At 43.7% G+C, this 26,708-nt stretch overlaps 1 protein-coding gene across 7 annotated transcripts in view; it reads right to left on the bottom strand.

Annotated features, from left to right (window-relative positions):
• LOC124612891 (protein NDRG3) overlaps positions 1 to 26,708 on the bottom strand; it is a 523,697-nt gene that overhangs the window by 127,074 nt on the left and 369,915 nt on the right. For all 7 annotated transcript variants that reach the window (XM_047141348.1, XM_047141345.1, XM_047141346.1 and 4 more), the window contains one exon: positions 7,861 to 8,060. In XM_047141348.1, the coding sequence (XP_046997304.1) occupies positions 7,861 to 8,060 (200 nt within the window). The remainder of the gene's footprint in view (positions 1 to 7,860; positions 8,061 to 26,708) is intronic.

Here is a 26,708-nt window from a genome sequence, read left to right as displayed (position 1 = left end):
TGTATTAGTCGTCATGGTGACTACATTCAGAAATAAAAATGTAGACATGAAGAATGAAGATAAAGAATATTAACAGCGTTTGTTTAGTTTAAAAAGCTTTAAGAGTTTCATACGAAAAATTCTGAAGCATTACTTTTCAGAACGGCCTCCTACAAATCTGTTACACATAACGAGAAAAGCCCTTTAACCAAGGCAAGGTAATCTCGTGTGGGAAAAAAGGGAGACTGCCATTCGTAAGCCTTTCAACTTAGCGGTCGCGTGTTAGAATCCTGCGTCGGGCATGGATGTGTGTGATGTCCTTAGGTTAGATAGGTTTAAGTAGTTCTAAGTTCTAGGGGCTGATGACCTCAGATGTTAAGTCCCATAGTGCTCAGAGCTATTTCAACCATTTTTTAATTTCAACTTAGACTTGAAAATCTGAGGGTTATCGCTCAACTCCTTCACTTCTACCGCATAACTGTTGGGAATGGAAATTGCAGAAACTCCAGAGCATCCTGCAAAATGGTTAAGTGTAACATCTCGTATGTTTTTGTCACCCATTGTGGGTAGATGTTATGTCGTAAGTTTTTAAATAAAATATTAAAGTAGTAATTCCACGAGTAGGAACGAAGTGATGTTACACAAAGTCACAAATGAGGCTCAGATTTACATATGTGTCTGTCTCCTTTTTTTCCCCCACGTAAAGCAAGTCGATCTGCATCCACTTTTTGAGAGGAAGTTCGAATCGGCCATTAGAAACAAGCGAACGCAAGTGGTTTAGAGTCGTATCGAACTGCACAATTAAGCTGACGTAGTTAAATTTAATTAAGACTGATTAAGTTAATTATAAGAAGTTATTGAGTTATAAATCATTAGACATCGCATACTCAACCGCTGCTGTACGAGTATCCGAGAAGAATTAAAAGAAAAAAGGTATATAAAATCTATTAGATTTCATTTTTGTGAAGGGTACACAGCCTCAACATGTTTTAAAAATGAAAACATTGCTATTACCATTTTACAAATGACACTAATTCCATTAAGAACTGTGTTTCCAGATCCTGTCTTAACTCAATTGTCCAAATTACTGTTATAATATCTGCACTACATTTAACTACGTATCCTGGAACGCATCCACCGTAAAATATATTTCATGCTAGGAGGGGCGGATTTTATACGGGGTGATTCTTATTAACGTTTAAAAACCTTCACAGCGACATATGTGACACTGAGACAAGACACATGGGGTCGAAAATATCGGGAAATACCCAAAAAAGCGGATGAGAAATTGCTTAGGAGAACAAGAACTAAATAGCCGAAATCGCTATAAAAACTTATTGTAGGTAACCGGTTTCGGTAAAACTAGTTGTCATATACACATTTTCATAAAGGTTATTTATTACAAACAGCTTGTGCCATCTACGCGTAAAATCTCCCCATTGAATTTCCAGGTACCTAAAAAAAGAAATAAGTGATACGTCGGCACGTCAAAATTAAAATTACTATGTACAAACATCAAAAAAAGTTTTGCATCACGCCGGTTCTCAGAACTCCTGAAGACAGCGTTGACTGTCGATATTGCATCACAGATACAGTCCCTTTGACTGTTCAGAGATGTCATTAAACCCGTCCAAATATGTAAACAGCCATGCATGAGCAGCGCCTATTAGACGGAGGGGGTCCGAGAGCCGATCAGTTCCACTCATTCCACCAGGAAGGAGGCACACGGCTCATGTTGCCTGTAGTTCAACCAGACCTAGACGGCCAATACCGTGGTTCGATCGCGTCCGAAATTGTTACTTTGTGCCAGGAAGGGCTCTCAACAAGGGAATTGTCCAGGCGTCTCGGTGTGAAACGAAGCGATGTTGTTCGGACATGGAGGAGATACACAGAGACAGGTACTGTCGATGACATTCCTCGCTCAGGCCGCCCAAGGGCTACTAACGCAGTGGATGACCGCTACCTACGGATTATGGCTCGGAGTAATCCTGAATGTTAAATAATGCTTTTCGTGGAGCCACAGGACGTCGTGTTACGACTCAAACTGAGCGCAATAGGCTGCATGATGCGCAACTTACTCCAGACGTCCACGGCTAGGTCCATCTTTGCAACCACGACACCATGCAGCGCGGTAAAGATGGGCCCAACAACATGCCGAATGGACCGCTCAGGATTGGCATCACGTTCTCTTCACCGATGAGTGTCGCATACGTCTTCAACCAGACAATCACCGGAGACGCGTTTGGAGGCAATCCGGTCAGGCTGGACGCCTTAGACACACTATCCAACTGAGTGCAGCAAGGCGGAGGTTCCCTGCTGTTTCGGGGTGGCATTATGTGGGGCCGATGTACGCCGCTGGTGGTCATGGAAGGCGCAGTAACGGCTGTACGATACATGATTGCCATCCACCGACCGATAGTACAACCATATCGGCAGCATATCGGTGAGGCATATGTCAGCATGGACGACAACTAGCGGCCCCATCGTGCACATCTTGTGAATGACTTCCTACAGGATAACGACATCGCTCGACTAGAGTGGCCAGCATCTTCTCCAGACATTAACCCTATCAAACATGCCTGGGATAGATTGAAAAGGGCTGTTTATGGACGACGTGACCCTCCAACCACTCTAAAGGATCTACGCCAAATAGCCGTAGAGGAGCGGGACAATCTGGACCAACAGTGCCTTGATGAACTTGTGGATAGTATGCCACAACTAATACAGGCATGCTCACTGCAAGAGGACGTGCTACTGGGTATTGGAGGTTACCGGTGCGTACAGCAATTTGGACCACCACCTCTGAACGTCTCGCTGTATGGTGGTACAATATGCAATGTGTGGTTTTCGTGAGCAGTAAAAAGGGCTGAAATGATGTTTATGTTGATCTCTATTCCAATTCTCTATACAGGTTCCGGAACTCTCTGAACCCAGGCGATGCAAAACTTTTTTTGATGCGTGTGCATCACAATTCGCCAAAACATCGTTCCCATAACATAACACATCACGCCTACCGGGGCGCCACAAGACTGTCAATAGCCAATGCATGAGAGGTACTAATTGAGTTCGTCTATGGCAATGGCTATTGACAGTTAGTCGAAAGCAGTTATTATAAAAAAGTACACTGAGCCATTTAAAAAACGTACTTGCTTCAATATCTCCATTGATACCAGTGCTAAAAACATTAACCAAACAAAACCATACGTGCCCCTCGGCGCTCTCATATTTGCCGAAAACCGATTTTTGATATGTGTAACTGTACACGAAATAAAAGGGGTGTTACGTCTTACGTAATTCTTTCTCTACATTCTGACGGTGTGTCGCTTTATACAGTATATACATAAAAATATTGTATTAATATACTATTGTATAACTGTTTCGTGTGCTATTACCTAGGGCGAAATTATATCACTTTACATGATGAGCTAGAAGTATGCTAAAAAATTGAAGTGAGTCAAATACAAAGATGTTACAGTGTTTCTCATGCTACGATTACATGAGGGACAGCTTCCGGAAGACGAAAACAGAATTTCGGAAGCAGTTTTTCGCTGTTGTGTTTACATGGTAAGGCCTGAAACGGTGTGCTGTACCGTTCAAATGTCGGTTTTCCGGTCGTCAGTTGTTGCACACAAACGGCCTCTGGAAATCAGCTGTTCCAGTTTTTGATTTAGTAAACACCATGGCGGTTCCTCCTCAAGTAAACATCAAAGGTAGAAAACTTCATGCTCAGTATAATACTTCTACTTCTCCTCCACTGCGCAAAAAGTCACTCGTCTACACTAGCCGAAAAGTTTTAAAACAAGACGTAACCTGCAAACTAAGCACGTTTCAAAAACAGTTGTGTGTTTACACAGAAGCGAAAATCGATTGTGGAAGAGGAAATCCGGAACTTGAATCCCATTTCCAGAATCGATATTGCCATGTTTACATGACCAACCAGAAATGGTACTGGGAAATCGGTTTATGAAATCTGACTTTGGGGGATTTATGTAAATGTAATTTCAGACAAACGGGAATCGCTAGAAGAAAGATGGCGCTGTTCTCATCAAATCCTTTTCGTTAAATATGCAGAACTGATATTCCATGAGAGGAACGTTTCGACTGCTTACATCGCACGCATCGCGAACAGATTGTGAGATTAAGATGAAAGACAATGAGAGTGCGTATAGAGGAATATAGACAGTCTCTTTTCTCTCACTCCCTCTAAGAAATCGCTGATATCGGTGCGAAGTACCGAATCGAATCACTGTGAAGTGGTTTGGGCAGTGAGACGAAAGCTCTAGATATAGAGCATCTCTGGAGTTGGTTTGTTCGTTCACAAAGCAACTCGGACGTTTTTTAACGAGGAAGAACCTTAACGATATAACACATTGGTACTTCTGAGCTACTCGTGATCAATCTTCTTCAATTTTTTTTTGTTACATGAAATGATAACTAAAATAGCAGCAACACATCAATTGAGAAGAAACCACTCACCATGCATCATCCTTTGGATCTTGTGAGGTTTCTGTACTAAAGACATCAAGATACGATGAGCAGTGCTGCAGAGGCCGTGCTAGGTGCCTGGACACGTAGTCCTGTATTACTCAACTTGGATCTGATCATATGCAGTATATTTAGATCTATAGAACTGACAGTCCCGTCGCACTTAAAAATGCCTTCAGACATTCGCTAAGCTACGCTAGCGGAGCCTAGAGATTTTCTTATTTTCTGTCATCTTTCTTTTCTGATACGCATTTTAAACTAACCTTGAACACTATCTCTAGAGAACACCATTCTTCTATTCACGTCGAAGAGTCGTCATTTAATTAGACTTCTTCAAAGTATAAAGTGCACTTATTTTTCGAAAGAAGTCTACTGTGGCCTTATGATTGACTATAGAGTAAATTATCTTTGTAACATCAAATTGACGTACAGGTATGATGGAGAGGAAGAAGAAAAATTCAATTTGCGTGCAGTTAAACACAGGATTTCAAAATACACTATGTGATCAGAAGTATTCGGACACACCCAAAAATATACGTTTTTCATATTAGGTGCATTGTGCTGCCACCTACTACTCAATATCAGCGACCTCAGTGGTCATTAGACATCGTGAGAGGGCAGGACGGGCTCTCCGCAGAACTTTCGGACTTCGAACGTGGTCAGGTGATTGGGTATCACATCTGTCATATGTCTGTACGCGAGATTTCCACACTCCTAAACATCCCTAGGTCCACTGTTTCAGATGTGATAGTGAAGTGGGAACGTGAAGGGACACGTACAGCACAAAAGCGTACAGGCCGACCACGTCTGTTGACTGACAGAGACTGCCGACAGTCGAAGAGGGTCGTAAACTGTAATAGGCAAACATCTATCCAGACCACCACAAAGGAATTCCAAACTTCATCAAGAGGCACATCAATTAATATGACAGCCGGTAGGTGAGAAAACTTGGATTTCATGGTCGAGCGGCCGCTCATAAGGCACACATCACGCAGGTAAGTGCCAAACGATGCCTCCCCTGGTGTAAGGAGCGTAACAAAATGTGGCGATCCGGTGGCAGGGTGTAGGTGTGGCGAATGCCCGGTGAACGTCATCTGCCAGCTTGTGTAGTGCCAACAGTGAAATTCGGAGGCCGTGGTGTTATGGTAAGGTCAGAATTTAAAGAAAAGTATTTTATTTTAATTTTATATTTAATATAAAATGAAAATGTTAATTAGCGTATACTGAATCACATTTTAATTAAAATAACGTTTTTTCATGGAATTAAAAAAAAAATCTTTGCTACTAGTGGGCACAGAACTAGTGACGTAGCGATTACAACGATTTTATGTGACAAATTTATTTATCGGAGGCTGTGTTAATAGCCTAAATCTGTTTTATGCTTCACAGCGATATGAAATCTTATAATCTCCAAAGGTGACTTTTGTGTCGTGATGCTTTAGGAAACTGACGCCTGATCACTGAACTTCAGTCACAAAGGATCAGTTCACAAAATCGCCTCGTCGGAGTAGTAGGCGTAAAGACGAAAAGCCTACTAAAATCGACCCTGAAAACTTTTCATTGATATAACTTTTTTCCTTCTTTTACTCGTAGTGACTGAAAGATACGAATTGTCTCATAATTATCTTGTGTAAACGGTAACTGAAACTGACCAGACATTTACAACAACAAAATTGTAAAGTACTCTATTTACATGCCTGCAGATGGCACTATAAAACCGCTTTCTTTATTAAAATAACTGCTAATGTCGCATTCAGATGTTATTATAACCAATAACTGCAATCAACATTACTTAGCTTCACAACATGGCGCTGAAAGTTGGACGTACATACCTTTTTTTGAAAAGTTGGCTATAGATTTTGCTGTTGCGCGCATATACTAACTCTGAGTCTGAGATATTACTACCGCGAGTGGTAGCGAGCGAACGGTTGTTGAGAGCAGTCTGACGCAGACTGGCGTGGAGAGAAACCGCGCGTCAGGTGAGGTCGCAGCCGTCCTGACCGTGCTAGAGGCGCCAAAGGACATTTTTGTATTAATCGAAGATTTTTGGTAATTTGGGTTAGATAGAGCAGCAATCAGTCGTAGAATTAAGTTGCTTTAATATGACATTTAAATTTCACAACGCAGATCAGATTTCGACCTGTCAGGTCATTATCAATGCAGTGCGGAACTGTAGCAGTTGTTCGTGCTCAAGTGAATGCTTACACAGTTGGTAATTTGTCTGTTTGCTGCGCGTAGTTGTTGCATGCTTGTGCACAGGACGGATTTTGTCAGATTCGTGTATGTATCTTTGTTGTGACAAGATACGTGAAAAAATATTTTTCCTTTTCTTTATACACAACTATATACCGGGTGATCAAAAATTTGAAAACTTAATAAACCACGGAATAACGTAGACAGAGAGGTGAAAATTGACACACATGCTTGGAATGACATGGGGTTTTATTAGATGATAAAAAAAGACAAAGTATTGCTAGACGCGTAAAAAGATCTCTTGCGCGCGTCGTTTGGTGATGAACGTGTGCTCAGCCGCAACTGTCGTCATGCTTGGCCTCCCAGGTCCCCCAGACCTCAGTCCGTGCGATTATTGACTTCGGTGTCACCTGAAGTCGCAAGTGTACCGTGATCGACCGACATCTCTAGGGATGCTGAAAGACAACATCCGACGACCATGACTCCGGACATGCTTTACAGTGCTGTTCACAACATTATTCCTCGACCACAGCTATTGTTGGGGAATGATGGTGGACATATTGAGCATTTTCTGTAAAGAACATCATCTTTGCTTTGTCTTACTTTGTTATCCTAATTATTGCTATTCTAACCAGATGAAGTGCCATCTGTCAGACACTTTTTTAATATTTGTATTTTTTTGGTTCTAATAAAACCCCATGTCATTCCAAGCATGTGTTGCAATTTGTACCTCTCTATCTACATTATTCCGTGATTTATTCAGTTTTCAAATTTATATTGACTTTTTGATCACCCGGTACATCATAAAACATGGAAGCTTCGTTCGCATACATTCATTGACTGATTTACCTCAACTTTTTTACCAGGATGCCTCGATTAATACAAAAATTGCCTCTGACGCCATGAACACAGTCAGGGCAGACTGCGACCTCTCCTGACCCACGGCTTCTCTCCACGCCAGGCTGCGTCCGAAGGGAAAGCAATTGCTTCATTCTTACATGTTCGGGTTAAACATATAATAATATAAAACGTAATAACTTGAGACGTAAACGAGATATTTATTGGCGGTTTGCTTCTACAAGTATGGTAACTCAAAATGTTTTCTGTGTTTGCTTGCTCCATATTAATGTCCAACCTGTAGGTGTCTGGATAGTTTTGATCAGATAGTGCGGAAACGTGTGACCGGCAGCCTGGTGTACTCACGGTTGAGGCCGAGGTCGTGGTAGGTGAGGATGGCAGGGCGGCCGCGGCGGCCGCGCACGGCCACCAGCACGTCGCCCTGGCCGGTGGGCACGCGCTCCTCCACGCAGCCCGCGTCCTCCTGCGACAGCGAGCGCGCGCTCGGGAACTGCAGCTGGATGCTGCGCAGCTCGATGTCGTCCATGCTGTCCGACGGCATCGTGCTGCAACACACAGCAGAACGGCCGCGTTCACTACGGCAGTCTTTCACACACCGCGTCTCCTCACTGTGCCACTGATCGACCGTATCAGACGTCCGTTTGTGACGCACTGGCGCTCTCGCTCCGGTCTACCACAACTGATGACAGAGATCAAAGATTTCTGTAGGCGAGTCTACCAACATACAGCGTGTTTCACAATGTTTTGGTGATTTCGAGTTTGAATAACGCGGGCTACAAACAAAATACAGCGACAGTGGCGCCGTCTATTAGCAGATCGGGGCGCCACGTTTCACCCCCTATACAGGTCAGTAATCATGTGCTAGTCGAACCGACATCGTGCGTTCCGATGGAATGCTATTTTCGCTACGGCGAATCAGCCGTGCGCGTGCAATGTGCCTTTCGTACGTATTTCAAGATTCAGCCGCGGTACCTAGTTCTGGTAGAAAACTAAACTCCGTCCAACCACGCCTCGGAAGGCCCAACGGTACCGACCGGCCGCCGTATCATCCTCAGCCCACAAGCATCACTGGATGCGGATATGGAGGGGCATGTGGTCAGCACACCGTTCTCCCGGCCGTATCTCAGTTTAAGAAACCGGAGCCGCTACTTCTCAATCAAGTAGCGCCTCAGTTTGCCTCACAAGGGCAGAGTGCACCCGACTTGCTAACAGCGCTCGACAGACCGGATGGTCACGCATCCAAGTGCCAGCCCAGCCCGACAGCGCTTAACTTCGGTGGTTTGACAGGAACCGGTGTTGCCACTGCGGCAAGGACGTTGGCTCCTGCTGGTAGAACAATACTGAATTGGGTAAGAAACTTCCATGGATCAGCCAGTGCATCTATTCCAAAGTCAACCGGCCCTCGGAAAACAGTCCGAACTCTCGAGAACTTCGAACGTGAGCGTACCAGTTTACCGGTAACGTCGTTCTTTATGAAAACGTGTCCAAACGCTGATCACCTCACCGGCATCCATTCATAGCGTAATCCGGTGTGATCTGCATTATTATCCGCACCGCATAATTTCCAAACGCGCTTGTATCGAATGACCGCCTCGCTCGCCCGATTTAACCGCGCCATACTTTTACCTATATGATTATTTAGACACGAGAGCGTACTCCGACGAGCAGGGAAGCTTGTAACAGTTAAAAGATCGAATTCACGATGAAATTTCCAGAATTCCTCCAACAGTTATGAAAGATGCGTTCAAAAACTGGCTGAAACGCCTGGAGTATTCTGTAGCCGCGAATGATCGTCATATGTCCGATGTAATATTGCATAAGTAAACTTGAATAAATGTTGAGCCTTGTAAAATATTCAGCTTGGTTTCACGATTGGTTTGTGTGCTATTCAAATTTGAAATCGTCAAAACAGTATGAATGGGTCTTAAAAACACCGTTTACTGCTACTAGCACCACTAAGTAAGGCCCTTGAGTAGGTGACAACCAAAGTGATGTCTGAGGACAAGCTAAGTGTGTTAGCTTGCCTGACACTGTTCCAAGTTACATCAATGCAAAGGTTACCCCAACTGCTGTACGGATCATAACTATTATACAGAATATGTAAAACTCACAATGCTTCTCACGTCCAATTGTTCAATTGTTGCTCGTCATCCAGTAAACGCAAACACACACACACACACACACACACACACACACACACACACACACACAAAGTACAACAGTAATTTATCACATGTAAAGTTACGAGTAAAACCACACGAAGGAAGTAAAGAGAGAGTTAAGTATAACATAATAGAGTGAGAGATTAGCACCGTAAACTCCACTCTGTGAAACATATTGTATGCTTCACGATCACGAACCAGAAAACATTTGGTCTGGTATGGTTAGCTTTCATACAGTCTTTCTTTCACAGTGTGAACGCTGCAGCAATTATAGTTTTTACTGCGCACGGCTTCCGCAAGGGATACAAGAACTTTATGTTTAAAACGTGACTAGAATACGATGCACTTGCTTTACCAACGATTGACGCACTTTTGAACGTGCAAAACTTTTCCAGCCACCTTTGATGATGTCGTGAACGACTCTAAGGCAGTAATTGTTCTTTACAGAAAATTATTACTCCGCTTTTCCCTGAAAAATGACATTCAAAGCACCCGTGCTCGTGAACTATCTTTTAAATAATTAAACGACGAAAACTAATATTTTTTACACATAATTTCGTTAACTCTTCTATTAGAATTTTCGATTCGTATTTTAAATATAGTGCTACAACCTTAGATTTCCTTTCCCACCTTTCATTCGGTAACAGAGATGAGAGCAGGAACTGGATTTCGTAAAGCCGTATTTTTTAGCCAGTTGCCACTGATCCAATACGGAGATACCTGTGATCTAATTTCGCAATGTATTGGGTGTAGGTGCCCAGTTTCAGCTACTTTCTCGTAAATAATAAAAATTTTCAGAGAATCAAGAACGCATTTTCTAGCCTAGAGCGTATTTTTTTGAATATAGAAATAGCAAGGCCGGGGATCTCCAGTGCAAGCAATTAATTATATCATTCTGTGCACTTGGATCACTGTCTGATGCTTCTGTGTGTCGTCACGAGAACGAAGAAGGAATATAAGGCAGAGACAGAAATAACTTCGCAGTTGTAGAAGCAAAGCTTTCCTTCACACATTGTCACCAGGAGGCAACCCTCCTACGAACGTTTTCTCCCTTTAGGAGAAGTGAATGAAAACCTTTTATAATATGTCTCCTACCTGCAGAGATTTCACTGCTCAGAATACTGTCGAAACCACTGGTTGACGCCAAACTTCGCGTCAGTGCTCTACAGTCGTGTTGTTACCTCGTAACCCGCTGCGCCAATTACTCAACGGGGAGCCGTTACCGAGGCGGTCCGTAGTTTTCGGCCTTGACTTTCGCTGCACACCTCTAATTATGCTCGAAGCGTTGTGAGGGTGTTCGCAAGACAGCGTTCTCTTTGTACTCCCAACTGAATTCATTCGATTTGAAGACACTAGATACTATCATTCACAAGGCGGTATATTCTGTAAGATACTCGTAAATTGACATCCTCACATGCTGTCAGCTAGTAAAATGCATGTAGTTTGTGAAAGAAACCTTTACCACATGCCTGTCTTTTGCTAGCGTCGTACGGTAACGAACTCTAGGTTTATTTACGCATTTTGTCACAATTTTGTTACTGTAACATCCTTGCCATAGACATCATCTGAACGTTGACCAAAGACAATGCTACACGAAAATAGCCTGGAGATCATAAGTCACGGAGAGTTACAAAAACAGAGCCTCGATAAGGAGAATGTCGATGTGCCTTAGCGATACTGGTATCATTTATGTGTGATTTTAGAAATTCATCCTGAAGTAACCGGTGCACGTAATAGAAATGTAGTTTAAGGAAAGCTTAAAAACTTGTATTTGCTTACACTCGCTTCCCAGAAGAACGAACTTTTTAATTTCCTGCACCATCTCCTTGGCCAAGATACACTCCTTTTCCTCGATTAACGGTAATGCGTATGGAAGCTGATGTGCTCACGCTGTAAGACACATTTCGCATGCATCAGTCGTCACACTTAAACAAGGTCACACATAAACGCAATCTTTGCTACATCTCTACGCCTATAATAGAGAGTTCTGTTGTTCTAATCACCCTCCACATTCTCTTTTGAAATACATAAAATCATGCGAAACAAATAAGAAATGAATAAGGAAACACTTCTATAAAATTGCCGAACCACTACAGACTGCTACAGTAAAACCGGGAGTAAAACACCACAGTGCTCAGAATAGAATCTCTGAACGCAGATAACAAAAGACAAGGAAGCTGTAGAGAGGCGAAGAGTGTTAAAGCGTGATGCAGGCGACTGTAAAGGGACGTCGCAGGAAGCTAGAAAACAACATACAAACATATGCTTGCACACACTGAATCAACAGAACGACAAAATTTTACCATCTTCAAGAAATAAAAGATTTAAACTTTTCAGCCTGACACGTCATACTTTACTTTTGGTGTGTACATCAACGCAGTAACAGTGCCATTAATTTATCTTTAGCGATCTTGAGTTCAAACTGCTGGTGATACAAATTTGTTTTTCTTGCCTTCTCTTAATCCATTAGCGTGCAAGCTTTTTTCCAACAATATGCGTGAATACACAGTAGTCCACTTGGGCCATATTCTAGGTATTTCTCACAAATATGTAAAACAGTACTTATACAATATTACTACTCATAATTTTATTGACAGCTTGTTTCATTCTACATCTGATATTGTTCACTGGACAAAACATTAATCATCTCATCAAAGCTGCACACTGGTCGCGTTGCGGGGGAGTAGAGCTGCTACGAGGCAATGATGTGACGTAACACATGACAGTGGTGTGGCGTGTATGTACCAATCGGTTGTATACAGTCAGAGCAGTAAGACCCGTCGATCTGAAGGTGTGACAGAATAACCGAAAGTAGTTAAGGCACTTGGATACGCCTATGACCATACAGCGAATGAAGTTCCTCAATTATTCGGTGTGTCAACGGGAAGTGCCAACCGTGTCTGCAAGCGATGGTGTACCGCTCACTGCAATGTAACACGGCGCAAGAACGGTGGCCGTAAAAAGATTCTAAGCGACAGTGACAACTGTTACGCCTTGTCAGTAAGCACTGGTTACAAACCTTACAGAAACCGCTGCTGTCAGCGAAAGCAGGTCTCTCTTAAAGAGTATGTGAGAGGAAACTGTGAAGAAATCGTCATTCGGCGCCGGGTATCTCGCAAACAAACAATGTTCACAGCGGCACATGAATCTGTAACTTTTTCAACAGACCAAACAACACCGTAACTGGGCAGAGGGTGGCTGGAGTTGTGCAGTCTGTTCCGACTAATTCCTGTTTTGTATCTTTTCAAATGATACAAGGCATGGAGTGCACTGACCGCCACAATGCCGGGAAAAAATACAAGACCCTAAAGGACTCTGTTCTGAGGTACCAGGGTATAGTAGATGGATACTGAGAGGGCGTTGTGTTAATAATTCATTTTTCACGGTCATCGGCGACGAGATGAGAGCTCGGGAAGCCCGTCTATGCACCCTCTGTTGTGACTCAGCCGGCGGTAGCTGTGCTGAGTTTAGAGGTGAAAATTATATGCCACATCCAATCTAGGATACAACTATTCCGCACCGACGAGGATGTGCTCCTGTTGAATAAGTTCAGCCATTTGAAAGGATTCGCACTGTGGACACGGGGAAAGCTGGGTGGACGTATCGAGAGATTGCTGCTCATGTTGGACACAATGTATAGGAGGTGTGGTCTGTGGAACATTCTCACACTTATCGAGCAGGTTCTGGCCATTTAAGTATTACAGACACACGTGAAGACCGAAGTATTGTGCGAGCAGAGGTAGTCGACCGAGCCTCATCCAGGGACAAAATCTGGACACATGTAGCACATACTCTATCATTAGGGGCCATTGGGAACTGCCTGCTAACAGCACGATTAAGATCACACGTGCCTCTGGGCAGGCTATCACTCACACCACGACACCCCCAAAACGTGAAAGAGTTGACTAGAGAGTAGTCGTTCTGTTGTTTTCAGTGATGAGGGTAGGCTCTGTCTGTGTGCGAGATATCTGGATGAAGACGTGTGTGGCGTAGACCAGGTGAGCCGCTACTCCAGAGTGCATTCTCTCACGACACGCAGGTTCCATCCCGGGCTTCATGGTGTGGAAGGCAATTAGTTACAACTCACGGTCACATTTAGCGTTTCTGCAGGATGAAGTAACCGGCGTACGCTAACCAGGTTGTTCTCACCGTGCTACCAAGAGGAAGGAGACGTGCTTTTTTAGCGGGACATCGCACGTTCACACACGGCTGCTGCGACGCAACGCGCTCTCCGTAGTATACAACTGCCGTGACGAGCAACTCACCACATCTGTCGTCAACTGACACGACGAAGCGGAAACTTACTGCTTGTCGAGGACTGAAAAGACCCAGTGCCAGATTTTTCAACAAAAGGAGCAAGGTGCTTGGAGCAGTCTGTTACAGGATGCCATTCGGCACCTTCACGATCATTTGCACGGTGTATTTATGCGACTACTTAGGCATCCTTTACTGTGACAGGTTGCTTAATTTGTTATGAATCTGTTATCACATAGTCCTACAATTATGAACTACTTGTCACCTCAATTGTCAATAAAATGACCTTCTCCTTAAAGAGTGTTGCATTTTTTCCGGCACTGCGTTACTTATTCTCCACATACAATCATAGCCGCACAGTCAGAACTTTTCAAGACCAGAAGATTTCCTGTGTGGTAAAATAACTGCTGTGCAGCACGACAGCAACGAGAGTAGATACTGCACAGAACAGGTAGGAAGAAGTGTTGTGCATCGTTTCGCGAAGGTAATCCCAGAAAGCTTTATCGTTTCCTCGCAGTCTCGGGTGAAAAGGCAAGACCATTGTAACTGTACAGCTCCTCTCACCATTTTCTGAACCGAGTATGTTCGGAGGAAGACATACGGCGGTTCGGTTAGTGAGGAGATCTTGCAGGTTGACCAGTTTTTTGTGTGGTGTGCTTATAATAATGGCAGTCGCCTCGGCGTTGCAGCGAGGAGAGGGTAGGAGGCGTGCAGGCACCTTTTGGGCAGCGGCGGGCTGTCCTGCCAGGAGGCGGACGACCTGGAGGACTCAGAGGAGGAGGAGGGCAGCGCGCGCGGCACGGCCAGCCGCACCTCGGGCTGCTGCAGCCTCAGCCCCGCCGGGGACCCCGCCGCGCCCTCGTCGCCCGACGCCTCACCCGGCAGCGCCCTGCAGCAGGTACCCGCCACACGTCCACACCACATCACACCACACCTCCACAACTCACATCTCCAGGGGCCAAGTGTCAGGCTACAAATACCTGTCCAGCGGATCGACTCTCGGCTGGTCCACGGATTGACTCCGTAATTTACTAACAGTGTCTGTACTAGAGCATTTCGTGAGGGAAATACGGTGCTAAACCTGCACATATTATTATTATTATTATTGAAATATTGATTACAAATAATAACAAGTTTAGTTCACGAAAAGATTAATTCAAACATGAGGCCTACTTAACATTAAAATGGAATCAATGGCATGGGCGTCCACAGAACTTTTCGCAAGAGGGGGAAAACGTATCGTATGGTCGTCGAGAAGTACACATGCACTGAGGAGCCAGACAAACTGGTACACGTGCCTAATATCGTGTAGGGTCCTCGCGAGAAGGCAGAAGTGCCGCAACACGACGTGACACGCATTCGACTAATGTCTGAAGTAGTGCTGAGGGAAATTACACCATGAATCCTGCAGGACTGTCCATAAATCCGTAAGAGTACGAGAGGGTGGAGATCTCTTCTGAACAGCACATTGCAAGGCATCCCAGATATGCTCAATAATGTTCAGGTCTCGAGAGTTTGGTGGCCAGCGGAAGTGCTTAAACTCAGAAGAGTTCCTGGATCCACTTTGTAGCAATTCTGGACGTGTCGGGTGTCGCAGTGCCCTGGTGGAATTGCCCAAGTCCGTCGGAAAGCACAATGAAAACGAATGGATGCAGGTGCTCAGACAGGATGCTAACCTAGGTGTCAACTGTCAGAGTCGTGTCTAGACGTATCAGGGGCCCCATTTCACTCAAACTGCACACACCCCACACCCTTATAGAGTCTCCGCCAGACTAAATAGCCTCCTGCTGACATGCAGTGTCCATGGATTCGTGAGGTTGTCTCCATGCCCGTACAGGTCCGTCCGCTCGATACAATTTGAAACGAGACTCGGCCGACCGGGCAACATGTTTCTAGTCATCAACAGTCCAATGTCGGTGCTGACGGACCCAGGTGAGGCGTAAAGCTTCGTGTCGTCCGGTCATCAAGGGTACACGAGTGCGCCTTCGGCTGCGAAAGCTCATATCGATGATGTTTCGTTGAATGTTTCGCACGCTGTCTACTGTTGATGGCCCGGCATTGAAATCTGCAGCAATTTGCGAAAGGGTTGCACTTTTGTTACGTTGAACGATTGTCTTCAGTCGTCATTGGTTCCGTTCTTGCAGGATCTTTTTGCGGCCGCAGCGATTTCGGAGATTTGATGACTTGCAGGATTTCTGATATTCACGGTACGCTCTTGAAATGGTCGAACAGGAAAATCCCCACTTCATCGTTACCTCGGAGATGGTGTGTGCCATCACTCGTGCGCCGACTGTAACACCACGTACAAACTCACTTAAGTATTGGTAATCTGCCGTTGTAGCAGCAGTAACGCCACTTAGTCTTCTATAGGCGTTGCCGACCGCAGCGCCGTATTCTGCCTGTTTACATCTCTCTGTGTCTGAATACGCATGCCTGTACCACATTGTCTGGCGCTTCAGTGTAGAAGTTATTGTATCTCTAATAACTGATATACATCCCTTTAGTATGTTGCGCTAAGAGTGTTCGCATATAGCCGTTGGACCAGCCCTTCCTGCACTTCGGTAAGTGCTGTACGACGGAGTGACGCAGAAAAGACTGAGGACGCTATTTCGGATCGGTTTCGTAACGGTCTACAATCATTTTGACTGTAGTAGTGCGCCGATACCGACTTTGTACGAAATAATGACAATATTTCTCGTGGGGGGGGGGGGGGGGGCGGGGGGAACAAACAGGTTGTTTCAAAATTCCTATAACGAGCTTCTGCAGGTTGTAGAGGGGACTCAGGAGACAAAGATTTGATAAGCAATTCATATTGCTTGCATATAGGATAAAGGTGGAATCACTTTTAAATCTCCTGCTTCACGGTACGCACACAGCAAGAACGGTGAACTCTGACCAGTGCACTCAACGGGAGCCCACGGTATAGCCAATGGTTCGAGTACTCGTCTTCGGATTCTCCTCTACGCGGCGAGGGACGTCCTCCACAAATTCAAGAGAGCGGCGCGTCCATGGAACACCACTGTCAACCCTCCTACTTACCAACCTACCAGTTTTTCGCAGCCATTGTTGTAGTCAGACCAAAATGGTATGTCACGTCATAATGACAACAGGGACCAACGATGTGCCTACCGTGAAACGGAATATTTGAAAGCGATCCGATCTTCAAGCTTATTTTATACCAAAACTGTACATTTCCGGACATGGACCACTCATCAGAACTTCAGCTATTAAGTTGCACCTAGAAGCATGTAATAGGAACTGTGAAACACCCCGTGTAGTAATTCCTAAAGCCACTATATTTCCGGTCGTGCTTGGCAATGTTAATTCTGCCGTTTAGTAGACTCTGAGACAACCCACTGCTATTAATTCATAGGAATTGTGTAATGAATTAAAAAAAAAAAAAACTGTTTTCAGATTCCACGACAAGGCAAGTACTCCACTGCGGCCGCCTATGATTCTCGTGGTGAAAACTATTTTGGTGGAAAAAGTCAGGCATTTACTCGTATATAGTGTCCAGTTTACATTACCCACAATGGCAAGGCAGGCCGGGGAAACAGGTTCAACACGGCGAGTTTGGAGTCCTGCAGCCTTTTCCTGAACGTCCCAGTTAGAGGGTATAACTGGAGACGAAGATGGAAACAGTTTATGCCTTCACTGTCTCCGAATCCTTAAGCGAAAATCGGATAAAACTGCTGCTTAACTAAAAAGTACAAATACGATGTTTCTTGCTGGTAAAAAAAAAGAAAAAAAAGAAAAAAAATCATTCCATGAAATTATATGCCATATGTGAAAAGAATACGCCCACGAGACCAAATTACAGTATATTAGTTATCCACATATATTCTTAGCTTCAAACGCACGTTATAGAACTACATTAAATTTTAAGAAAAAACGCGATCTATTCAGCTAAGGCACCAGCAGAACTCTTAGGACTGCCCACAGACCAAGCCTTGAACTTCCAGATTTGTAGCCCGACACCCGCTGAAACACCAAGCGACAAATTTAAGCTTAAGTTAATCAGCAGGAAGACTTAAAGGAAGAACGCTATTTATAAGAATATACATACCAAAATTAGTGTAAAAGATAAACGTAACACAATCCATTAATGCTTTGCGTATTTTTTTTTAAATTTTCTTGTTAAATTACATTTTATCTGACGCAACAACACCTCGTTACGCAGTTTGCTTAACAGATATCTATAGTAACGCGTGTTACACAGTGAAAGCTCATTAAACTTCCCAAAATGGAATCAAGAACAGACTTGTTCTCAGTAAAGCTGAAAGAGTGTCGCCATATTCTTGAAATTAACTTTAAGGCCGTACTAAGAACCTTTCTGATGTTTCTCAGCTGCACGCACAACCACACAATTCTCGCAGAATGAAAACTGGAATTCTGTTCCATTACTCAACTTTTGCTGCATGGACATGTGACTATTCAGCGCTTCAGATACAGTAGGTGCGGGTGGTGGGACACGGGAAGAGGGAGAGGGAGGGGGAGGGGGAGGGAGGGAGGGAGGGAGGGGGAGAGAGAGAGAGAGAGAGAGAGAGAGAGAGAGAGAGAGAGAGGGGGGCACGGATGTGACTGGCAAAAGTCTGGCACGGGTTTCTACAATGACCTACTCCAACGCAGATCTCTAAGTTTTCCTGCATGCCCTTACAGTGGAAACATACGTCGTATTAGAAAACACACTATGATAAGGAACTATTTGTTCATGGTGTTGTTAAGAACAGAATATGGTGACTAAACATATAGAGCACCAAGTGATAGCACTAAGCTGCATTCTAATCGTTTTTCGTAGTTTCTCGTGGGCAAAACTTACTAGTGAGAATTTCATTATGTGCAGGGAGACGAAAGAGCCAATAGGATGGCGAATTTACATTTTGTTTCGTTGATTTTTGCCACTAACACGGTGTCGGAAATGTAAAGTATTACAACATGAATCCCATGAGCCTAATAAAAAAAACATTCGTGGAAATGAAGAATTGTGTGAATACATAGTGGCTACTGGGTGCGTCTAACGTTTCCGCGACTTGCCAGGTAAGGATGGCTACATAGCATGTTCAGAGGTATCGGCACCTGGGGGAGTTGGAATCATGGGATGAGGGGCATGGGAGCATCACACCGACAGATTGCACACACAGTTGGTTGGCTGTTCTGCAATTACTACAGAAAGAGTGATGACGAGACGGACTGAGAGCATCAGTATGCCACAATGAGTAAGCAGTGGTCCTTTCAGGAGGACAGCGCTACGAAAAGACCATAGGAATGTTAAACTGGTTCTGACGAACAGATGGAGGAGAAATTTGAAATTCTGGCTGCAGTTGCCGGCAGAGTGTCGCCACAAACTTTAGGGAACAGTTACTCGGAAGTGATTGGTTGATTCGGGGGATGGCACCAAATAGAGAGGTCATCGGTACCATACGATTAGGGAAGGATGGCCGTGCCCTTTCAAATGAACCATCCCAGCATTTGCGTGAAGCGATTTAGGGGAATCACGGGATACCTAAATCAGGATGGCCGAATGCCGGTTTGAACCGTCGACCTCCCGAATGCGAGTCCAGTGTGCTAACCACTGCGCCACCTCGCTCGGTCGGAAGTGGTTGAGGTCTTCAGTTTCCATCCGCCGTGTAGCGCTGAAACCATACTACGGGCGACAGACACTTGCATATAGTAGAACCGCTTTGTATTGTTTTGCGATGAGTCTCACTTCTGTACGTGACGCTCACGTCGACACCAACGTGCCCGTACACCACCTTATGTAATGTCACTGGAAACAAAGATTCTCCAGGCCCATACTTATCCAAATGGAGTCGTGCTGTTGAAGAGCTGTTGCATATAACAACATGGTTGATTTTGTAATTGTTCAAGGGAGGCTGAATTCTCACTAGGGTATGGCAAGAACAGCAAAGCCTGTTGTCATACCGTTCATGACCAAGGTACCAAATGACATATTCCAGCTGAATAAAGCAAGACTTCACGTGCAGTTCACATAACAAACGCGTACAGGAATGCTGGATCCAAGACCCTCCTGCCTGGTTCCCTGATTTGTAAACCATTTGTCATGTCTGGGATGCGGTGAGGAAGGTTTTTACTTTCATACGAGCCTCCATTAGCAATCTGCAAGAACTAAGACAACATGCTTTTCAAGCACGGAAAGAAATTCCTGAATATGACAGTCATAATTCCCGTGCTATTATGAATACTACGGTGTAATGGTGCCCAAGGGGGCAACACTTCTGATACTGATGATGGACATCTGTTCCGAAAAGAATGAATGTTTGATGATTTAATAGTCGTTATGTGGTGCCCACATTCACCAATGTTATTAAATATCAAATTGGTGCTTCATGGAGTCACATTTTCCATTGCCGTAAGTGTAAGAGAAACGCCGTTGTTAACAATTAATTACGTGAATCTGCTTTAAACTGTCAAGCACGTGTATCAGCGCCGGCTTGTGTTGTGAAGGAAGCGCGGACTGTGCTGCGCTCGCTGGCAGCCGCGGACGTACCATACAGAGCGCCGTCTCCACCGACTGCCTGCAGCGGCCGCCCTTCCCACATACCTGCGGTGCCACAAAAGACGCATTGGCCGAGAAGGGATCTGCGCCTACCTGATCTTCAAAGGAATTTACTAGCCAGCCGTCTTTCCTGGAACCACCAATGGCGAGGGTGCTGTTCATAGATGTGCCGTTAAAATACCATCTATTAATTGACTAAATAAGCGTACGCTGTTACGGCACAAGACCACACACGCTGACTATTTTACTAGATGGTCAAATTAGCTATATTAGACCGCACTGACTCAATGAAGACCAACAGATTCTCATCGTTGTGGGTCACCCAGTGTGCTGCAATTTCTGGATTCAGAAACTGTCCGCCTATCCTGATTTTCGTTGGCTAGATTTTTCGGCGAAACCAGTACGTGGGAAGGGGTTGGATTCAGATTCTGTCCGTCCATCCTGATTTTCGTTTCTTACGAGAGCATGCTGAAAAGTAATGCCTCCGAATTTTTTATCCGAAAAATCTTAAAGATTTTAAAACAAAACAAACGCTATCATCATTCTATATCTTTATTCTTCATGCCTACTTATTTGCAGTCCTCTGTCGCTAGAGCGCTCCGAATTGTAACGTGTAACATGGCGGCGTGTAACGTAGCTATGTCGGGGCTTGAGAAACAGCTTGCTGTAATCGAGTTTCGAGATCGAAGAGTTCCTACTCACATGGAGCGTCGTGATGCTGCCAGACCACACGCGAGCACTGCGATGTCCACAACTATCCCACGGTCTGGGTTCACTGTCATCGTTCATCCTCCATACAGTCCCGATTTCGCCCCATCTGATTTTCTTCTTGTGTCCAAAATTTAAAGAACACCTTCGAGGACTGGACTTGAGCGCCGCAAGCTGAGGAGAGGTTGTGGCTCCGTGAAAAAAGTCGAACGTTGTACAATTACAGTATCAATAAATTGGTCTGTCGCTGAAATAATCTGTTTGTCGCCAGGTGGCCACGTTGAGAAATAAGTATATAGACAAGAATAATAAAGATATAGAATGTTACTATAGTTTGTTTTATTTTTAAAAAACTTTAAGAGTTTTCCATTAAAAATTCGAAGATATTTTCCAGCAGACCCTAGTAAAATTTCCCTAAACCACTTCAGATAAATTCCAGGTGGGAGCGAGGACAACTCACCTCCCCCCCTCTTTCCTCATAATTGTTCATTTCTGCTTGCGCCCGTCTCTAATAACCACACGTCGACTTTTAACTATGGCATTCCTTCATGCTTCACTAAAAAGTAACTGCGCAAGGTCGGCTATGTAAAAACTGAGTTCCTCGTCGAGACTGTACCGCTTATCTGGCTTGTTTACAAGTTTGTTTGCTGTTTCATCTGCTAACTAGAGTGTCATATAATGTGTTGGGACACTTACTCTTCATGTTTTGTTACAAGTAAACTCAGATTTTTTGCAGATGGTGCAGCCATCTATAATGAAGTGCCAGCTCACAAAAGCTGCATAAGTATTTAGGCAGACCTTGATAAGATTTTAAAGAGATGTAAAAATCGGCAACGTACTCTAAATGTTCAGAAATGTAAAACTATTAATTTTACAAAACGAAGAAACGTAGTATCTAACGAGTCACAATAGAAATCAACCAACTCATACAAATTCAGTATGTATCATACAAACAACTGGGTGTGACAGTATGTAGGAATATGAAATGCGACAATTACACATGCTCAGTCGTAGGTGGCAGACTTCAGTTGATTGGCGGGATGCATGGAAGCGGAATTAGTCTACTAAGGAGACTGCTTACAAAACATTCGTCCAACCATCGTAGAATATTGTGTCAGTTTGATATTGCTCTTTGCAACGTGTACGTACCAAAGGCTGGAACATTTTTAATTTTTCAAATGAGCATGCCAGCTCTAAACTTTGACTGTTGCCTTCTCGCCATGTAACTTAATACGGCTTTTAAATTTTCATTCTCATGAAGACATCCTTACAGGTGTCGAAGCCTAGGTCAGTGTATTAAACAATTATTTGCAACCGCTTGGTAGTGTTATTTCTCTCCTGATACTTATATACGGTTGCTCAAAGAATAGCTATGTTCAAAACTGTCAGTTACAACTGAAGAAAATAGCAGATTTCGATTCATTAGAAGGATACTGAGAAGCTGCAGTTCGTTTACGAAAGCCACTGGTACGTATACCTCAGTTTTACGACACGTGATGAAATACTGCGCAAGTTGTGTGGGAGACCATTTGGACTATCAAGAGACATCGAGTGTATACAAGCGAGGGCGGTGTTAATGTCATGGTGGATTCCTCAGGTATGTGATATTCGAGGATCCACCATGACATCATCAGCATCAGTATTGAAAATACAGGATGATGTGGTCGGAGAATCATAATTTTTCGATACTAATTTGATGAAGTTATCTATACAGCATACGCATAGCATAAAGTAAACATGGATTGCAATACAAACTACATGCCATGTGCAGACCATAATGATAATAATATAGGTTACTGAAATCTGGTATTTTAATTAAATATGTACACGCTACCTTGGAAAAGTGGTTTAAGTACTGAAAGGACAAAGATAAAAGTTCTAGGCAGAAAGGAAACTAACTTTTCATTACAAAGATAGTTTTGCTTGTAATAATAACAGCCGGCCGAAGTGGCCGTGCGGTTAAAGGCGCTGCAGTCTGGAACCGCAAGACCGCTACGGTCGCAGGTTCGAATCCTGCCTCGGGCATGGATGTTTGTGATGTCCTTAGGTTAGTTAGGTTTAACTAGTTCTAAGTTCTAGGGGACTAATGACCTCAGCAGTTGAGTCCCATAGTGCTCAGAGCCATTTGTAATAATAACACGTGATAGCAGCATGAAATACATCTAGGCGTCATATTTTTGTTTGTGTTTGCAATACATACACTTTAATGTTTAAGCTTTTCTCATTTTATACTCATTATGATTCATGAGAACATAGCGTAATTTGCAAATTTTCTCTTTCATCCTAAATAAGATTTTTGCTAAACAAAGGCTAAAAATACCAATAAAAAGGGTAAACAGTATCTTGCGATATTTACGGTACAGATACTTTTCTTCCGATAACATCGAGGTATCTATACAATTTTAGTTACTGGTATTGACGCCATACATCGCATCGAATCTGATACAGGAACCGGCGGCTGCGCTGCCCAACCCACCGGTCACAGAGATCAGCGCTAGGCGGGGATTAGACAGCACTTTCAGTGTGAACATATCATAACAGCCGATAGTCCGTTCCGGTAGCTGAAAGGTCAGCGTGACGGATTGCCGTCCTACGGGCCCGGGTTTGATTCCCGGCTGGGTCGGGGATTTTCTCCGCTCAGGGACTGGGTGTTGTGTTGTCTTCATCATCATTTCATCCCCATCCGGCGCGCAGGTCGCCCAATGTGGCGTCCAATGTAATAAGACCTGCACCAAGGCGCCCGGACCTGCCCCGTAAGGGGCCTCCCGGCCAATGACGCCAAACGCTCATTTCCATAACAGTCGACAGATAAAACGTCTGATGCCGAATATATGTGACTCTTAAAAACGGCAAACAGCGGCCACACAAGAAAATATTCTTCAGAGGATACCAAGCTGAAAGTATAAGGGGAGGAAATGGACAGCAAAACGCGTGTCGCAGAGAAGTGATGTTTTATATGTATGACGTATGTGTGAAACAAGAGCGTCCTATAAATTTCGCAGAAGCGACTAAGGGCAATATTTACAGACAGGAGTGGCCAGTTTATCCGCGTTCTGTTTCTGTTTCCGCGCACATAAAACACTCTACACAGAAACGTTCCATACATTTTCACAGCGCATACAAACGACACGTACGCACGACAGTGGGACAGAGAAAGTAAAGAAACTACGTCGGTTAAAATGTTAGCACGGTCAACAGCAAAATGTGTACTGCAATAGGCATTTTATACCCACAATGCTTGTAGGTTATACATAAGTATTCTAGTGCATCACAAAGAGCAATGTATTTAAATGAAGTTTTAGCGATAAAAACTTCATAGTAGTTTCTTGCCATCCGTGCACCTTGGAGTGAATGGATACATCGCTATACGCGCCTTAAAGTTTTATAACGCAATTTACAATGTTCATACTTTCTCTACAAGTAATGTACGATTAGTGTCATAAAGGACAGCACGTGTTATTTAAAATAATTTCGTAAAAGACACCCTCTTTTATGCGAATGTGTTCTTTGTATTCAACACTTCATTTGACACATGTGGAAGAGTGTCATCTTATACACGATTATTACTGGTAGGTTTGCTTGAAATTACGAGGAGACAAGACACTCTAATTTCTTTTAGCGCTAATGATTTACATTCTGCTGTATCACTCTTTTAATCATGTTATTATACTATAATTTAGAGAGCTGCATAAACAATTTCTGTCAGCTAGCTTATCAAGATTCGTAGGAATCACAATCATGTATGCTATGTAGCGTATGATCTCTGATGTTGTCAGACAAAATATGATCTTTGATTATTTGCTTGCCGCCAGCGGCCTCAGTAGTCGTCGATGACGCCTGTAGAATAATAATAATAATAATAATAATAATAATAATAATAATTATTATTATTATTATTATTACTATTATTATTGGTCCTTCATTGGTTTTCGAACATTTCGCCATAGAATTATCTTCCTAGTACACATTTAATAAAATGTGGACTAAGAATGCCAATACTAATTAAGGTGTTGAGCAGATAATGTAATAACATTGAGTGTGTAGATTCAAGTTTTACGACAGTAATAGAATAATTATTGCTAGCAAACCATAAACATTGCTATCATAGATCATTAATTGTTGTTACATTTTTCTGTGAATATATATAAACTGTTGTGAACATGCGGTATACTGGATGTAACGGGTATAAAAGAAAACATTTTTATATGTGTACCTTACTTAACATGAACACACATCAGTGTGTTTGTTGTTTTTCTATGAGTGGAACAGTCTTCCCACAAACACGTCACAAGCTTTATGATCTGATGTTTTCTGCATGGTCATAACTGTATCACTAAGTGGACTGCGCCTGTCAGTATACACTAACCGTTTTGCTTCCACATGTCAACACTTCAACACCTGACCTGCTGCCCAGGGGAAAAATAAGCATTAATGGCTTGCTCTTGCCACTCGTCTTTGGAGGTACCATCCAACGTAAAAACATACCACTTTTAAAAGCTATAATTGAAAATGATGCAAGTACTGATGTAATGTTGTTTGGTATGCCGTTCTCAATCACCAACAGAAATATCTGCACTTACAAATATATTACACCCTGTACATATAAATTACTTTTGTTTAGTTATTTTTATCACTATGTCGTAGATGGCAACTACTCCTGGTCTAGAGAGTGCTACTGAACACAGGGAGAGGTACATGTATAGTGTAGTCATCTAGTGTTTTTTATGTAATGGATACCAGCAAAACAGCAACAACACAGATGCATCCATCCACTAATTTTTTATGGGAGAATGGATAGTATTGTGTCATAAATAAAATAGAATAATTTCACTCCCCCCGTTTCGACCATGGTGTTCGGTAGGTTTTCCTCGGTAGACAGGTAAATGTTGGCACTGCAACCCCATTCCTAAATATTTCCCTCCGGGATTCCCTCTACCACATTCCAGCCTACTTGGACAGCCAAGAATAAAGTCAGTGTCGGAAGTTTCTGAGCACACCATATACATACATAAGTTTTCGGCTGTCCACAGCCACCAAAATTTAAGCACTTTGGATTGATTTGCAGACCTTAGACGGCGCTGTATTCCGACACTGAGAATGCTTGGAGACAAGTAGGTCTGAGTATGGTGGAGCTTGAACCCTAGCTCAATAAACGGACTTCCTTCGAATGTATTACTACTGAGTGCGCAATGTTACCTGCCTCGACGGGATTAGTATTCAGTTTATGCCGCGCCCTGCCTGACTAGACAACATCGAAGCACGGATGGAGTCGCTGGCGTCTCGGCTATGACGAGCGGCTGAGAGGAAGAGCTTAGGTGTAGGAGTGGAGGTCTGGAGGCGCAGCACGCCATCCGTTCCACTCGAGCCACGTCGCGCGTGGCCACACCGCGGCGGGAAGCGGCTCATCAGCACGGCTGCTCTCGTTCACAGCGAGCGCCGCGCAACTCCTGCGCAACATCTGGAAAGCCCCACAACAGTACAGCGAAACCGAAGCAACACGAGTCGGATACCGGAATAACACGGACTGTATTCACCCTCGTCAACAGTAGCGT

The sequence above is a fragment of the Schistocerca americana genome, chromosome 4 (assembly GCF_021461395.2).
Source record: "Schistocerca americana isolate TAMUIC-IGC-003095 chromosome 4, iqSchAmer2.1, whole genome shotgun sequence".
In the NCBI taxonomy this organism is placed as follows: domain Eukaryota; kingdom Metazoa; phylum Arthropoda; class Insecta; order Orthoptera; family Acrididae; genus Schistocerca; species Schistocerca americana.
This window is presented reverse-complemented; position numbering and strand designations above follow the sequence as displayed.